Source organism: Homarus americanus, unplaced genomic scaffold (assembly GCF_018991925.1).
Source record: "Homarus americanus isolate GMGI-L3 unplaced genomic scaffold, GMGI_Hamer_2.0 scaffold74, whole genome shotgun sequence".
Lineage (NCBI taxonomy): Eukaryota > Metazoa > Arthropoda > Malacostraca > Decapoda > Nephropidae > Homarus > Homarus americanus.
In genome coordinates, this window is record NW_024716951.1 from 5,241,418 (window position 1) to 5,260,593 (window position 19,176).

The following is a 19,176-nucleotide window of genomic DNA, read 5'->3' on the forward strand; positions in this document are numbered from 1 at the left end:
CGTGACATAAATCTGTAAACTCACATTTTATATATAATGAGCAAATATCAAAAACTTTTGTTTAAACTTCACAGAAGATAATAAGTGTGAGGTAATTAAGATGAAACATGTACAAGAAAGCTCCAATGACTGCCACAGCTGTATGTAACCTGCCACTGTCATTTTAAACTCTCAGTGAAGAATTTAGTGTTTATTTGCCAAACGAGAAAACTAAGCAATTGAATGCTGGAATAATCACTGCAACTGGCAAAGATTTTAAGAGCTATTTTCACCATGTAACTTGCATGCTTTTAATAATAACTGGTGAGCTCATGAGTGCACCAGAGCCTTGGACAACATAATAGTAAAAAAACACTACAAAAATTAAATGGGGGTAAGATATAGCATTCCTTAAAATTTCACTGTATCCAATACAGTTCCAAGATATTTTGATGATGCTATTCATATTACTGAGGTAAAGTATAGATTACCTTATATAATGAACATACATGTACACTGTATGATACTTTTGCTCCAGAGTCAACATAACCCAGACATGTAAAGAAATTAAATAAAACCTTTTCTTAGATATGATACACACTGTACTGTATTTAATTCTCTCAAAGCATCAGTTTATCAAGAGCAAAACAATCCTCAACACTAACTTGATCAACAATTTAAATAATTTAAAAACTGGAATAATTTTCTCCATGAAACCTTATAACAAAAGATTTAAACTCAACTTTATGCAGGACACAGGATAATTTGTCTTTAGTACTGTATAGCTACTATACTTCTTTTCATCTCCTGTATAGTTTGCTTTATATCTACTACTTTTGCTTTACACATCGTATTTCTAATTTAATTAAAATAATCTTTACTGTAAGCCTACTGATACAGTCTGCCGTACTTTTTAAAATGCAATTTGTAAACTTCATCGACAAGGAGTCAATCACATTTAAGAAGAGTCAGTTCACTCCAGTGTGCAAAAAAAAAAAAACATTACTGTATATGTACACAAAAAGGCCATTATAAGCAATTATGCTACAGTACTTACTTTAGTCATTCATAAAAAAAATAGCCAATAGTGATCACTATAAGCCCATTTATTTGCAGTAGCTAATACCAAACTGTTTATAGAGATTCCTGTGTCACTGTCTGAGCAAGTTAGCTAGTGCAATACACAGATAGAGTATAAATAAACTGTTCAAGCAAAAGTACCAATACAATGCAGTACTTGAAATTGTTATCATGAGATTCTGGCAATATTTTGGCTACTTAACATAATAGGAAGATACGCTCTACAAACAAAATACAAGTAATGTCCTTAAAATGAAGATTTTCTCAGGTTTCATTCAATTAAAAAATATTTGAATACACAATTGCTTTCATTGTATAACTTGCCATACATTATGTTTTTGGTACAGTACTGAAATACAGTATCTTATATATTTTCAATATTTTTTAAAGTTCTGTTTTTATGAAAAAAAATTAATTTACATTAAATTGAACTAAAATCGAGGTAAATAAACAACTTAAATCACTCACACTGTTAAAGACTTACATCCTAACTGTTCAGCATCTTGTATATTAATCAGCTCAGTCAGTCAAGCACTATTGAAAGCCTTATTGCATTTCCAGCAACAAAGCAATTATCAAGTGGAAGTTTAGAATGTTAGTTCATTAAAGCACTTGGGTCATAAACTGCCAACAGCCTGGAAACTTATGTGCCTAGGTACCTATCTACCTAGGACACTTACTCTCTCAGTTAGTGATGGACTACTCAAGACTTTGTGGAGACTGGTTAATAGGCTTCAGACTTATAGGTCTCAACATAACCTATCCTAAAGGAGCAGGGTCCAGTCATAAAGGAACCCCAGTTATTAGGAACCCATTGTTAATGGAACTCAAACCTAATTAACTTCACTCCTCCTGGACCTCTTTCTTAATGATAAAGTTAAAGTGAGGCCTGTTAAGACTGGGACCCACCTTGTCCAGCAACCTAATTTAACTACTTTTCTCTCAATCCAAGTATCCCACCACTAACCGCTGCTGTAGTAGTTTAACTGAACTTTTGGCAAAATTGTGTCTATGACATCTTACCTTATGACTTATAATAAGAACTGTATGTATATGTCAAGTAACAATAAAGATTTGAAAGACTTGATTGGAAACTAAGTGACCAACATCGGAGGAAATTTCAAGAGGAAATACACATCATTTTAGATCTGCATATCCATTAACACCACAACATGTCTTATATGAAGTTAGTTTCATGTCATGGAAACTGTAAATATTATGGCATTTCCCCTTTACTCCACTAAGCTCCTTGTTACTCCCAATGATGGCAATACAAAATCATTTGTTCTATGTTTGTTTACATAAACTGTATGTCTAAGGATACAAACAATTGTAAGTGGGAATTTTTTCTCTTGACTGACCTGTGCCATCAAAAGTTCCCCTATCCTGTCCAAAAACTCACTCCAACAATTTTCTTACATTTATCAACTGAATGATGCAATAAAATATCCCACATGACCATCACACACCTGGTATAATTAATCAGTGGACAGACATGTTACAATACTTGAAGCCAAATACATTAATTCAACCCCTATGTCAATGTAGCTACCATCCTGATGACTCACTGCTTCATTACCTGACAAAAATATAGAATATAATTTCACTTTTCATAATATATATAAACTTGTTAAAGCAGTGTTGCTCGAGTATATCGGTGAACACGAAGATTTCTGATTTAATCCAAGCTGACGGGTAATAATTTGAATGCAGATTACCAGTATGAAATATTGCAATATATTCTTACTCCGTACACACGGTAAACAAAGAAAACAACGTACTGTAGTTATCTAACAACAACAATACAAGATAGTCTGTATATATTTAAAATTTTGTTATATTTAGGAGAGGAACACCATCAGAGAGAAAATGATATTTCCTTATCTGAGCGAACACTACCCAACTGACCTAACAATCAATGGGTCTTTAAAAATAATTTCTCTGTGACCTTGTTAGTTCAAGTTATATATTCTTGAACTGTTGTTCCCTTTCTGTAGTCACTGTATATTGTTATCTCATTACAGTATTTTACATTAATCTATAAAAGTGTAAGCAGTTGGAAACAAAAACTGACCTTAAAAGTCAATGTACAAAACAGTTACGTAATATGAAATACTTCTAGTGTTGGTGTTGTTTACATGTGACTATAGTTGTGTACTGTACTTGGTTAGGTTAGGTTAACCATTTCGCCAATAATTAAGTCTCTGTCTCCTGATTTATGAAGTTAAATCCTTCCCAAAACTATGAACTGTAAACCACACTTGAACTTGAATGACACATACCTAAACTTTCATCACCTTGTACCACATTGTCAGCACCTATAACTTGTTCTATAACTTTCACAATCTTATTGCATTAATGCCTATAATTGGCATAATGATTCTCATAACCTGAATCACTGAACACTCTTTAAATGATTTAAATTTCTAAATTCTGAGCTTTACCAAAACTCCTATTCTGGTTAAAACAAAAAAAATCCTAACTGCTCCACCTTGTTTTCATGTTCATTATCTTTAAATTAATAAAAACTGAAGGAAACAACTAAACTATACATCTCCAAACAATGACAGACCAACCATAACAAAACCAAGAACTCGTAATGTAATGCATCTTTGCATCCTACACAAAAATTCCATCAGTGAGTGTGTCAGGATTGGTGCTTACACAACAGACTTGATGCAGCTAAATAGACCACCGTGATATTGTTTTTTCCCCATTACTTACCAATTAACAATATATCAGTGGCAATAAAACTGAAGAAGTCTACATAAAACTACTGCAATACTCCCAAGGTCAATGCTCTCAAAGATTCAGACAACACATTTCCCCCGTAAAAAGGGAAGAGGATGTATTTATGTAAGGCAGACTCCATCCTAGCTGCCAATATGGTACTGTACGGAAGCTTTGGAGAGCCAGTTAGGTGCATCCTCTCGTCTCATTTAAGGGGAAAATTTAATGTATGAATCTTTAACAATTCAGGCTCCAGGTTGGCACATTAAACCTGGTCCACTTTCCAGGCTCTTCTACTTTGAAAATTCCTCTGATCGTTGTTTGTGTGTGTGTGTAATCTAGAGCTTTTGTTAACATATTTCTTGTTGTTTTTTTAATCTCATAAAAGTAAAAACTTATCATTCCAATTGTTTCTTTCGTTTTTATAATTAAATATGGCCTCTTTCGTGTTGCTTGTTGGTAAAAACCTTAAAACTCCAAAGATTAAATTACTGGTAATAATCTTGAAAATTAAAATAGAAAACAGCAAAATAGATTTTCTCTGACAAGCATGACTGACATAGATGACTAATAAAATATTTACACTTGTCTTTGTGCCTGTTTTACTGTTAAGATAATGGATAACTATAAAATAAGCTTAGCAACATCAAAATATGGCTTCTGCTAGTTATGAGCCTCGTCTTCTGATCCTGTAAAACTCAGAAGGTATAATGAACTTGTACAATGTTTAGTACCAAGAACTTTATATTAACTAGAGAAACTATACAAAAATTGTTTCAAATAAAAACTTTTTTTTTTTCAATTAAAAATTGCCACATAACATTTTGCCATTACATATTTTCTGGTAACACTATAGGTACCAAACACTAAAGAACCACAATACAGTCTTCACTTCAACATTTTTCTCACTATCTTCAGCCTCAAGACCAATGGGCATCCCATATATTTCTTAATTTATCTTAGGCCAGATGTTGAGAGCATACGGATTGGTGACCAGCTATAAAGAATGTTAGGGAAACTTTTTGCAAGTTCTCCATTACCCTCCATATTTTTATCAACTGAAGTACTTCTGCTATCAATCCTCACATAGCACAGCTCCCTGTTACCCCACCATCCTAACACAGCACAGCCCACTGTAACACCAACACAGCATATTCACATCACAAAAGGTGTTATTCATAAACAAGCATCACCTAACTCCTCATTTTCTCTTGACTATTGATGCATAACATGTCACTTACAAGAACACATTTTCCAAGTCAAACTTTTCCATCAGAATATAATTTACTTGTACAGGAGTTAAAGAGTGGATGATACTTCAGACGATAACAGAGAGTGCCTTCTAGTTTCGTGTGGTTGGTTCTACATTCCCACAGATGCTGCCACCATCCTAGAACCAGTACTATGCAGCCTCTTCACTTTCATATAAAGTTACTGATGCTATATGACCATTGGCCATCACCTGAAAATAAACAGAACACAATGTAATAAAGTGTGCAGCATCATGGTTAAATGTGGGCAGTGTCATCTTCCCATGTGATCTCTTTGTTCAAACTCTGCTTATCATCTTTTACTTCACCTACCCTTTTCATAATATCTTTTCCATACTTCATCATCCTTTACTTTTCCATCTAATCTGTTTGCTATTCTATCCTTCTTTTTTTTAGCTTTCCCCCATTTTTTTCCAATACATGTTACCATCACTTAAGAATCTTTACAAAGTTTATTTCCCCATAAGAGATGCACATACATTATGCCTTCCGGTATACTGACCACTATGGCCAGCATATTTAATTCATCAGCTATATACAGTAAACCATTCTATTAAAACTAGTCACTTAGCATTCTATCTTCCTAATCCTGGGCTTTCAAAATCAACCAATACTCTGTGCATTTATACACCTATACCTATCACTAATACAATCCTAAATGCAATATTTTAACACCAGTGCCTAAACATTCATGGGAAGAAATTCTTGAATAATACCAAGTACTTCCCAAGATTTTGAAAGCCTTACTAACCTAACCTGATCCTCTTTAAACAACTACTACACTGTACCCCAAAATCTCACATCTCCACAACACAACACCAACGTAAAACATCTTACTTTCTACTCTGGTATGCCTCCATCTATGCTCAAAAGAAATGGATACCAACATTTCGACTTTTCATGAATTCAGACAATTTTCCTTATTGAAAATACAGGTATCTGGCCTATAGAATCATGCCTTTCCTAATCTCTCTCATTATATAATCTATATTATTTCTGGTCATCACAATTATCACCTTGTCTGCATGGTTAGTATATGACTCCCATACACTAGTCATTCTTTAACTTTCCTCTATTTGGAGGCAAGTCATTGCATTCATAAATAATCTACACAACCAGTTCTTAGTCGAGAGTTTTCACCAAAATTGCATGAATTCACCGAGTTCCTTCCTCTCACTCTCACTCTCTCCAATCGCTTGATTTCATGCTACTGTGAGGGCAGCAGCTTACTTTTTTATGAAGATCAAAAGTTTTAGGTTGCATTCACGAAATTGCAACTACACTTAGATACATAAACACACTGAGCTACACATCAACATACCTCAAAAATAATATCTTGATATGCATGGCAAAAAGTTGAGCCAAAAGGATTAGATGTATTGGTAGAAGAGGATCGGTGAAGAACAACGGGCCGCCCTCGAGGCTTGATCCTCGACCCTAGTGTGTCCCACAGTGTTACGCTCTGCACCTATTTGTAAGAATTACAGGTTAGGTTCAGTTATATTAGGTTACATTATGTTAGGTCAACTTATTTTTAAGTAAGGAAAAACTTCAAGAGTATTACTGTACACACAAGCTGAACACAGTGTACACTAACCTCAATATTACTATACAGTGTATGTCATAGAGTAATATAACTACAAGATAAAATAAGATAATTTAACCTTAAGTGAAAAATACAGAAGTGAATTAAATTTTATGAAAACCGATTTGCATACATATAAAGTCCACAAGGTTTATCTGTAACTTGAGGAACTTCTACTACCACTCAAAGCCTCTCTTTCTCTCAAAAATTATGCCATAATACAGTCCAGTACATCAATTAACCCTCTGAGTGCATGCCATACTTCACTCAAGTTAGTAAATAAATACTATTTCATTCTAATTCTCATTATAATTTCAATTATGCTGATGAAGAACAATGGTAATTGATGATAGTGGTATCCTCACAATAATTTACTTATAATATATCTACTAATTAATTTGTGAGTAAAAAACAAATTTTCACTTTTCTGTACCACACCAGTTGATCGAACATTTATATTTCATATGTTTAAAATTCTTTAACAAAGGTTCCAGTAATCTACATCAAACCAATATTGTGTCTTGTTCTTTTAATCAATATATATATATATATGTATATCAATACTGTCTAAGCAAATTTATCGGGCTCCATGGCTCAGTTGGTAGCACTTTGGACTCCCATCCTCTGAGACAAGAGTTCAATCACATGGCCAAGCAGGTATAGTGGGGTGATATTCTGTTGTGGTGTGCACTGGTTGGCCACTAGCCATGTTGATGCCCAGGGCTAAGCTAACCCTTCTCTCCTGAGGGTTGCCATCCTACAAGTTATGGGGAACAGCATTAAATTTTTTTTAGTTATTTTCTTATGTAATGAGATTCTATAACCCAATGGCGATCATTCACCTCACAAGAAAATAGTCTCAGGTTCAATCCCCAATCAGAATACAGTACACGACCATATTTCCTCCTCGTACACAAACCCTAATACACTCATTAATAAAGAGGGTACATTATAGGGTGTGCTTGCCTTTGGTGGTGCATCATTACAGTGGACTATCATCCTGCCATGGGAGCAGGTTAACCCACATGTGCTGATTGCACATATCATGGGATCACCACCCGTCCAGCCACCTTGCATCACAATAGGAAAAGGTTTATAAGAATGAAAATATGTACAGTAATCTGATTATAATTTGTGAAAATAATCCAAACTATTACAAATTCAATCGTCTCTCCTTTGTCTTATATCCCTAACCTACCAATGAAGGAATGTATAACCACTGTGAACAAAACCTAACTCTTCAAAACTCCCAGCCAGCCAGTCTGACACAAACCCTTGTATGAAATCTTGAAAAGTCACACTAATGTTCTGGATTATAAGAGTATTGTGCAGTTCTGGTACTAATCATGAAACATTCCTCAATAAAATAATCCCCCTTTTTAACCTATGCATAACATATAATTTATTTATTACTTTTCATGTAAATGCTTTATTAACCCCCTTGTGTACGGGCTCCCCTCTGTACTGAATAAAATCATCTGGCGTTCGTCAAATATAATATTAAAAGTGGTGTCTCTGTAGTGAAGGGGGTTATATCAATCAACTTTTCACTTCTTAAATTTGCCAGTTTTATTCCCAATGTGATAAACCTACACACTTTCTTCAATTTCTCAAATACTTTCTCTCGGGCATATCTTGAGTCTCAGTAAACATTATAATCAGATTTCATTACTGTATATACAAATAACAAACAAATCAATAATTCATATAAAAAAATACATATTGGCATTCTAATGAAGCCATCTCACATATTACCCATAAAATAAAAATCAAGAGTGAGCTGAAACCATTGTGAAACTCGTGCTATAGTCACCAGTACTTGTGATGGTCAAAACCTAAACATGAAACTGTGTTAAACATTAGCAGCACTGTCTTGCCCCTGCCTCTTGCATAACATGGTTAGAAAGATGGGAAGGAAAGGCACAAGTTCACATGAAAAAGCAGTTAGCTACAGTGGAAGGTAGCAAGAGCCAAAAGTACACGACAATAGTTAGCTTCAGATATAGCCAATAGAGCTTTATTAAAACCACCCAGAGTACCCTCGTCCTACATGCACCACTTCAGCATCACACGTTAAGGCCAAAACAACAAAAATATGACTGAATAGATATGAGAGCACCATTAATGATCCTCTGCCATGAATTAAAAACCATTATTCCTGAGACACTCGAGGACAGACAAAGTTGCGATTCATTTGAGATGTAGTATATAAATTTCAACTTCCTTCATGCTTGTGTATCTATCACACATCATATTTTTGGGCTCATGGATAAACATATATAGACCAAGAGCTTCATCAAAACACTTATGTACAGTAGAAAGAAAGACACACAGACCAACTGAGGAGCTTTTTAACCTTTGTAAGCGTATGTAAAGGAGTGCAAGAAATAAAAGAAAGAAATCAGTGAAGTCTTAAATATCTAATGGACTAGACAGTATTATTAAATTATGTATGTTATTGCAATCCTTGGTTTCAATATTCTTTAGATCCACAGAGTATAGAGCTAAAAGATGTCATTGAGCAATATACACACCCACACAGTGCAGAAAATTAATTAAACAGCTCAAAAATCTAAGCAAGTATTGTACTCAAAGGACATTCATCAAGGGACTAAAAATTTTATGTAATTTTTTTTCTCAATCTTGATACCAAGTTGAGGTGTAATGGAAGATGGGTGTACGGGGAGAGATCAGGTGTAAACCAATGTCCCTCTGCAAGTACACTCATGTTACTGTTATATAAAGTCCCCACAAAGTTTAAACCAATTCTGTTTGATATTTCTCTTGCCCAACTACAACTGTAACAAACAAATTATAACTTGTCATAATATCTACAGTCACTTACACAAAATAATATCTATCAACAAACAATGACAACTTTCAAACACACACAATTCATCTGCCATTACTACTGTATACAATATAACCTCTTCCATTCATCAGGGGTGGTACAGAAAATATTACAGGTATTTACAATACTGTACAGTATATACAAATACAGGTGTAAAAAAAACTATTGGTTATCCCACCCCCTCCCAATTGGCAAACCCATAATCCATAAAGAATATTTGATCCAGATCTCTAATATGAAAACAGCAATTCATAAATAACAGCCATATCGCCAATTTTAAAATGAGCGAACTTTTGCAAGACACAAATCAACTTTCTCTGCACTTCACACTTGTGGTAAATGAAATTGATAGAAGTAGTTGCTGGTAACATACATTGCTAACAGACAAGGGGATAGACAGATAGACAAATGGGTTAAAATTCCTTCTGCTCTCACTAACAGGGAACTAACAACACTACTTATTTAACCCTGCTTGGCCACAGGATTGAATTAATGTCTCACAAGCAGGGAATTGTGACCATTAACAGAACTTGTACAAAGATTTCATGTAAAAATACTGTATCAAAGCATCAAATCACTTAAATAATCTATCATGAACAGACCCATCACACTTCAACTATAAAGACCCAAGCATTAATACACTACAGTATAATAATTACAGGAATACTTGCAAGTCTTTAAAAGCTCAGTTATGACTACATTATTAAATCTCCATTATTGTTCTCGTATCTAACTTTAATCTTTATATATGATCCCATCCCCCACTAGTCACAAGGGTGGTACATGCAGCACCACCTTAAAGCATTCTGCCCACGACACAACTCTACAAAAAATACATTACAAGTTGTACCTAGCAGCTGACCTAACATAATACTGCATGACCAATCAAAAGTTACCTAACCCAACCACACCAAACACAGTAACCCAACTAAACCTATTCCAAGTTAAGCCAAGCCACCAAAATTAGGCTGGAGAAGAAACGTACTGAGAAAACATTTTCTGTCGTTGGGTAATTTCTTTCCTAGTGCATAATATGGAACAATAAATTAAATGTGCTAAACAGTTTACTCAAAACAACAACTTCACACATGACAAAATTCTACACAAGGAATTTCTTTTAATAACTGATTAATTTTTTTTAACTCAAACCCAGGAAGGCACAGTGGGCCTGTCTTTTTTTCAAACCTCTTACCATAGTCACAACACAAAGCGAGAGCACAAGGATGGGTCGTTACGTAATTCCCCAGTCGAAGATCGGCGATGAACAGGTGTTCGGGAGTTAGATGAAAATCAACAAAACAAAAAGAATTATATTTTAAAATCAACTCAAGTTATAACATTAATACATATAAGATGCTACTGGGCTCATTCACAGTACTTCACAGGACACACAACCTCTTACACATGCTTCAGTCAATATCTTTACATAAAAAATATAATTTGTTCCATTACCACTGTGGATCTATCAGTTAAAACAACCATTAAAGAGTGTCTCTATAAAATCTATCCTTGAAAGTTTTAGTGATTCAGTAACTTCACTTTCTCTGAGAAACGTCAGTGCTACGTGAAGGAGGGCAGGTTCCAAGTCATTACTTCTTACTGTGTTGTAACTAAAAGTTATGAATATCTATTTCATCTACAGGCATGCAGTGCTTTTGGTTATATGGTAAGAAAATATGTTAATGAACACAATAAAGCTAATAATTCTAAAGGTAAATCTACAGGAAGAAATTATCACAAAACTACAGACTCTTCTCTTGGGTCATGCTAATTATATCAATTACATATGGCATCATTCATTCAGTGACTCCATGTATCTGATCCACATAAAAATCTCATTCAGGCAGCCACATCGAATTACTGTCGAGGATCCTTTAGTCTTCGTACCGTGATTGTCGAGGGCAGGTCGATGAGCTGCGTCGCATCCTCGGGCTGACGTGGAACCGTAAGAGGGAGTTCAAACTCACATCGGTGGTACATGTTGAAGTTGTAGTGGCCAGGGAAGTTGGTATGCAGTACAAACTTCTTGGCACGCTGAGTTTTGGCATCAAAGAGGATGTCCTGTGAAGACAATTAATATACAGTAAGTACATGTTTGAAGATTAATCCTTTCCACTCGTATAAGCCATGGTAGAATGGATCTGGTTAGAGAGCTGACAATAGTACATGATAGTGAATGAGGGAGAGACATTATTGATCCTGACCACTCTGCTCCAGCAAGAGAGAAAAATTACAGTACTGAGGAATTTTATATAAATCAGAGAGTGAACAAATAGAGCCAACAAACATACCAGTCCTAGAGTAAAATAGTTGAAAAAGAAATCAGAACGTGTGGTTGCTTTCCGGGCATGGGCATTGTGAATCTTCATCTTGTCTTCAGATTTGTAGAAAATTCGTGATGGCGCCCCTAAAGCAACTGCTACTTCTTGACACGAAGCCCCAAAGTGAATATTTCGAGTGAACGTCTGACGAGATTCATGGTGGCGAGACCTCCCTGACAAATTCAATAAAGGTGGAAAAGTTATGATAAAAACTGTACATATGATAATTATGGTAAAAACTTATCATAAAGCTTTTTGGTCAAATACTTTACACTTCATCATTAAGATCTGCAGTTCATTTTATGACTAGAAAAATATGCAAATACTAAATATATACAGTACTGACAAGATCAATAAAAAGTCATTCTAAATAGATGAATGATTTTCTCCCCAGCAGAAACAAAAAGAAAGAAATAACCCAACGACAACCTCACTAACAACAGGAGTAAGGGTGAGAAAGTGTCTCCCACGTCCAGTAATCCCCCAGCATATTCACTGAATGTACAGAAAAATTGGGTAAGGCATCTGTACCTGTGCAAAACTCAGTCTATGTTTCTCCAAGTCTTTAAACCAACTAAAAACCTTAAATTTTAGGAAATGACACAAAGTATTTCTGAGGTAAGTGGCAGGCCCAACAGGTTTTCAAATAGAAGGACACTTGGTAGTCCATACTTAATGCCCTGTTCCCACTCTGTAAAAGTAAGTTGGCAATAAGAATGTCATCCAGCAGAAAAACATGTTTCAAATTTGCCTAATGGTAACCAGAACACCATGTCGTTAGGCAATCATGGATAACTCACACAAGCATAGAAAATAGACATTAAATGATGATGATGGAGGGGAGGGTACAAGAAATTGTGAACTATCAATAACATTTCCAGATGCTCAGAACAAGTTTAGTCTCCAAAGAGCAAGTATATACTGTACAGTGCACATAACACTAATGTGTGTTGTCAGTATGAAGGGAGCTGATCTACTCAACATGTGTACATACTGAACACTCTACATCTTAAGGATATATTTCAGATTAATGGTTTTGTTTACTAGTGAGGGTCAGGATGGGGAGCAATTCCTATGGTCAAAAAGACACAGGACAAATTCTCAGGTCAAAGGGTCAGAAACAGGTCCAACTTTTGCATGAAAATAAATTTTCTCTAAGGTTCTCTATGTCTTTGTAAATTTCTGCACAGATAACGATCATAACTAGTGTTAATTAGCTTTTGGAAAGATCCAATATGTGTTAATGTTAGTTGCAGGCGTTCAACTGGTAATGCACTTACCATCATCAGTGAAAAGGTTGAGCTTCAGGCCCTTTGTCTTGCCCATGTCTCTGAGAACCAACAGAGACTCTAGATGTATAAGGTTGTGTATACAGGAAGAGGGCAAGGGCGGTGCTCTGGTGTCATTGGGGTTGTTTCCACTATATATGAGCATCTTGGACACCACTGGGGAGGCTCCGCTGGGGAACTGTAGTGAACCTAAGCCCTTGTTGAGGCACGGCTGGTGGAAAAAACGGTTACTTGAGTATTTATCTACATTCAGACATTCCATACCCAATATCTAATGCACAATGGAACACTTAGACATCTAAACACTATCTTTCTTTTGGTCCTACTTTTATATAGGGTATAATTAAATGAAGGAAGGAATGGCAATAAAATGTTGAAAAATCACTGACACAATCCACACCAACTTCCCGATATCCCCAACCTTACAAAGTATACAAAGATAATACTTACCCCACACAGTGATTACAATGCTTTATACCCACTCACCGTGAACACTAAATTGAGTCATCAGGCTCGTTCATACTAACCTTACCACTTATAGAGTGACCACAACACATAATCCACCCTCAACATTCTGGCAATATACTACAATGTGACAACTGGATTCCATAGACTGCCCATCTTTTTAATATAACTCACCTGGTATTTCTGGTCTACAGAGAAGAAGAAGGAGAGCCCAGGGAAATTGATCGCAAGAATCTGGCGCTCCCAGTCATAGATGCCAGGATGAGTGGCCCCAAACGAATGGTCAATTTGTTCAATGCTTGGGACGACCTCCGGCGAATTAAAAGCTATTCCACTGCAAAGTAATTCAGCCGTTCAAGGTCAGTGAATATTACACATTTGTTACCCTTATAAATAATAAAAATTTCTATGTTATACACTTATCTGTTACTCAGCTAATGGCAGCACAATACAGATGTACACAAGGATGACTCACCAGTATTTTAGTTTGACTGTCTTCATATTAAACACCTCAATAACCTTCAACCTCTGACACACGGGGTCAAAGTACAACTGAATACCATCATTGGAGAGGTTCAAGATGAGATCAGTCTCCAGCAAGGTCTGAAACACATGAACGGAATACAGTATATTGAATATACAAAATGTTTAGCTGTTAGCAGCACAGTGCAGTACAGCTACTATTCCAACGCTTCTCAAAAGATCAAACTATATAATATTAACCGTGATGTAAATAATTATTGTAATTTATTTTTCTTTAAAATTACTGTTGAGTACTGTAGTATGTCTCCATTCTTAACAGAGTAACATGTGCCTTACTCTAGTCTTAGCATACGTCATCATGATCTCTGAATTATCCAAGACATCTTCATGAAACACACAGTACAGTACTGTATATGTGCCTTAGACAGCTACTGTACAAATCTTCCAAGACAAACAGTAAAGAGATCAACTCGCAAGTCTGAATAAAAAAACATAAACACAGCACTTAACTAACTACATTGTAGGTGATATTTCAGATTCATAAAATTACTAGATAATGGGAAGATTTTCAAGAGTACTGCTATTATTTACACATTGTACCTGAGAGAATAAGTTCTGAAAAGACAAAACAGGAACATCATAATTTTTTTTTTAGCACATTTAAATACACAAGATATCATATCTGTCCCCTGTACTGTATTATCACACACTGGAAGTATACACAGGGAAATTAAAAGGATAAACAGTACATTCTACAAAAATATTATCTAATCAATTTTGTGCACAAACAGGAAATATAACCAGATATACATTTGAAAAATACATTATTTTCTACTTTTTTTTTTGCAAACATTTTCTTAATTTTATATCTATCTAATATCCTTCCTTCATTCCTAGTTTTTGTGTGACGTAAATCAAGGGACACAAAGGGGAGAGCGAGAAAGAAGGAGAGACAGCGAGAGGGGAGAGATTGAGAGAGAATGGAAAGACAGAGAGACAGAGGAGAAAGAAAATGATATGAAATGATAAGTGAGAGATGTGCATTAATCCACTTAGAGAAAGTAACAAGCAGAACTCAGACAATAAATCATGAACTTGTTGGATGTTACTCACGGTGTCGCTGTAAAGGACCTGAACACCACGAATGGTGCCGACCTGGTGCTGTATTATCGCCACAGCCTGACTGAAGTGCATTCCTGTCAAGTCAGAAACAAAATATAAGTAAAAAGAGTTGCACCATTTTGAGGGTTGATTAAATTAGAATTTCTACTACTCACAATGGGATACGTACTCTAAAATTAATACATTTGTTAATTTTACTGATGTACTGAATAAGATATTAGTTGACACAGAAAAATTTCTTTTACTGGGTACAGTATCTGAATTTCAAGTAGAGGTAACATGAGATAACATTACCTACCTCACTCCACCACATTATTTTCTTCATTTTTTTATGGAATATTTCCTGATTTCTGTAGTACCTTATTTCAGGGGAACCACCTCAAAAGTTGGTCATTTGCTAATACAGTACTCTACTATTCTTGTACACCTAAACTAGATATTTTAGAGGGTTTTGTGCTGAAGGAAAATCGCCTGGGACCCTCACCTTAAAAATAGGTTTTAACCCCCTTGACCAATTTATGTTAGGCAAAATCCACATTAACAATACAGCACAGTAGTTATCTTTAGGCTAAACTCATTGACACGGAATGTAAACACTGGGGAAGTGCATCCTTCCCTCCACTTGTCAGTGTCATATTGATGTCACCGATCATAGCAATCGTCTTTTTACAAGGGAACATAAGAGGTAATTTGTAGAGCTCCTTTAAGACGTCTGTTGCATGTGAGATACAGGGGTTAAGTTCACTGAGGGCTGGGCACTTGGTGATGACCTGTGCAAAACAGAGGTGTGTGGAGGACATGGGAATGTTACCAGCATGTGAGAAGGCAGTGATATGGTATGCTTAGTTGCTGATATCTAGCTAATTCGGGTAGTGTAAGTTATACATTCACTAAATGTCGATAACCCAGAGGTTATGGCATGATGATGACTGGGCTTGTTATTATAGTATTGACGTGTTGAGTCTTGTTTAATTTGTTTAATTTGTTTAATGAATGTAGGATTGTTTTTTCTGTGTTACATGTCCGCGTTGGACTGGCCAGGAACGTGTCCCATTGAAACTAATATAAAAAGGGTCCCGATTTACATCATTTCAATATATTTTAGGGTTTTCACAATACAACCCTACAGTAAATAGTGGGACGCCTGTACATTACAGAATATATTGTAGTTTTGGGATATTTTCTTTAATTGCCAGAATGTCAAAGACAGAGTTACAGCACGGAGAGAAGAACTCATTGCAAGCATTAGGAAGCTCTTGATTTGCAACTACAAATTAGAATACAGTCTCTTCTCCTATAACGTGTCTTTTCATAACACAACGAATGTATTAGTGAACACATTATTTACAACGCAGATGCAAATTGGGTGTAATGTGATTGAGTAAACATAATTATGTCGCGCAAGTAAGAATAAGCAGTTGTGCAGCTGCCTCAGTATAGCAACACATAAGGTGGGATGCTGGTGAATGGTTCTTACATAAAAAACGGTATGGTAAAAATTGGGTATTTACCGGTAAACACTTGATTTGGTTATGAATCTTGAAGGATCTGGTAATGACAAGAAAATTAGACTTGCAACCCCACATGCTCCAGTCATTGTTCAGCCTGCACACGCATCATATGTTATTGCGGACTGCGCTTTACCCAACATTATTTGTCTCTTATACATTTTTAACGTTTATTTACATTTCTTATTGAGACAATTTTTGTATTTCACAAGTTTTTTATCATTAAAAGCTGTTAAGAATGTCATTCTTCACTAACTTCATCATTTTCCCTCTTCACCCTCCTTCATGGATATGTTTTCTATCACTTACCAACATAGACTAACACACTGTAAAAACAATTTTTCCCTCTTGTTTTATCTAGTCATAAAACAAAAAATAAATAATTTGGCAGAGCTAAATGAAAATGTACTCAATTCATATTTATATGAAAATATTTCCCTGTTACCACAAATAAATTAAAAAAAAGACAACTCACAAGAGAAGAAGACACATACATCACACAACCATCCTGTAGCACACATGATGCTCCGCTGTTTCCCTTTTCCCGTGTAATTTTATCAAGATGATGTTAGATATAGAGTAATGAAGTAAAACAATCCACCTAATTAAAAACCTACAAAAGAGTCTTTTAAAACTTGCTCTGTTTTTTAATATTTTTCATAAAATCAACCTAAATATACCTAAGCTGTGACCATAATGATGAATACAGTGGATTAAAATAATAATGCTTGTATGTAGAAGTCCCGTGTTTATTGGGCTAATGATATATATATATATATATATATATATATATATATATATATATATATATATATATATATATATATATATATATATATCAAGCATTATTATTTTAATCCAATGTATTCATCAGTATGGTCACAGCTTGGGTATATTTAGGTTGATTTTATGAAAATTATTAAAATATGTACGTATAAATCATTTATCTATCAACGGTATTTTATGAGGAACCGCTACCACCAGAAGGAGTTGTTCAATTTAGTTCATTTTTTCCACAGATTTTTGTATCATTATAGTAAACATTGTAAAAGCAGCGCCAACTTTTTATTTTAATTATGTCTTTTTTATTTATTTTTTCTCTATGATCATAAATCACCTGTAGTGGGCAGAGCATGAACGATGAGAGAAATTTAGGGTAAAACACGGTGAAAAACTGATAATGATATCTCTACATGTTTTGTACATGAAGAAATTAATTATTTGCTCTAAATAAGGTAATTATTTGTTTTATCACACCCTCGAATTTTTTCATAAGAAGTTTGATTTATGATGTATTTTGATGTGTTTTGTTCAGATCTGACCTTCGTTTCCATGGGAAATGCGTCGTTTAAAAAAAAAAAAGATGCAAGTCCAGGAAGGGAGCATAGGCAAGCAGTGTGACATGCCTCACGGCTCCAGACAAGAAATGACGGGTGGACATTTATTTATCTAATTTCCTAGGTGTTCCTCACTTGTGCGATTTTTCTGAAAGTAATGCATTTCCAAGAGGCTTCAAGGGTTGAGGAATGTATATATGAGGTAGAAATTGCCTAAGAGTAAGTGCTTCTATGCAATTTAAAGATGTGTTAAACTGATTAATAACCCTAAAAATGTAAATTACAAGATGATGCTTCAAAAAATTTGCTTTCATTGATACCAGATATCAAAATAAGTACTTTTTGTTTAATATGGCGGGGGGTCCGACCCCAGGCTAGGAAGTTAGGTAAGGTTAGGTGGGTTTCTTTGGTTGGTTAGGTCAGCTTCTAATAGGTTCTAGTAGATGTCGCCTCTTTTAAAATACTTACTATAATGATAAGAACATCTGTGGAAAAAATGAACAAAATCGAACAACTCCTTCTGGTGATAGAGGTGTTCTCATACATTGCCTTATCAACTGCCAAACGTCTTCTTAAGTAGCACTGTTCCCTGCTTAAAACTTAGATAAACTTTCCATTACAATGTATGCAAAGATTACATTGTTTTCGTAAACAATGAACACGACGATAGTGATTTTGGATACTGCCACTTACCTAAAACAAAGTCCCATTTTTCTGAGCTCAGTGACTGTTCTGGATAAACTTCAAGCTCCAACATACTGTACACCTCACACAGCCTTCCTTACAATGTTTCAAGCGTCTTCATTACAGTTGAAGTGTCCTTCTCATGATTTACGTATCAGAACTTTTGTGCGTCCTTTATTCTGGCCTTCCGCATCTCTTCTCAATTTAACAACATAAAGAAACTAAAACAAATAAGACTTTGGCGCTAATCTATTATTTATAGAGGGCCTTAAATAGACAATAATATATTTAGAACCTTTATACATCATGCATTTGTTTTTTGCTACTGTCCACACCGGTTTAAACTCAATGGTGTTAAGCTATGAGTCAATACAGCGTATTTTGGTGTATCAGGTTTACCCGTCTATTGTTAACAGCTGATCAGGGCGCATGCGCAAACATGCTCAGAGTTCAAGGTGTTTTTACGTCATT

At 35.2% G+C, this 19,176-nt stretch overlaps 1 protein-coding gene across 3 annotated transcripts; it reads right to left on the reverse strand.

Annotated features, from left to right (window-relative positions):
• Window positions 1–966: 966 nt before the first annotated feature.
• On the reverse strand, window positions 967–18,925 carry LOC121858698 (PHAF1 protein CG7083-like). Of its 3 annotated transcripts, none has more exons than XM_042355282.1 (9): window positions 18,715–18,925; window positions 15,168–15,250; window positions 14,047–14,174; window positions 13,746–13,905; window positions 13,098–13,317; window positions 11,788–11,990; window positions 11,384–11,557; window positions 6,382–6,522; window positions 967–5,251 (listed from the first exon to the last, which is right to left on the reverse strand). In XM_042355282.1, the coding sequence occupies exons 1-9, from the start codon at window positions 18,776–18,778 to the stop codon at window positions 5,192–5,194; spliced, it is 1,233 nt and encodes a 410-aa protein (XP_042211216.1). In that variant the 5' UTR covers window positions 18,779–18,925; the 3' UTR covers window positions 967–5,191. The 3 variants fall into 3 exon arrangements, with proteins under 3 accessions (XP_042211216.1, XP_042211215.1, XP_042211218.1); XM_042355281.1 differs by having other exon boundaries at window positions 6,382–6,528; XM_042355284.1 differs by lacking the exons at window positions 967–5,251; window positions 6,382–6,522 and adding an exon at window positions 9,117–10,683.
• Between the last annotated feature and the right edge of the window lie 251 nt (window positions 18,926–19,176).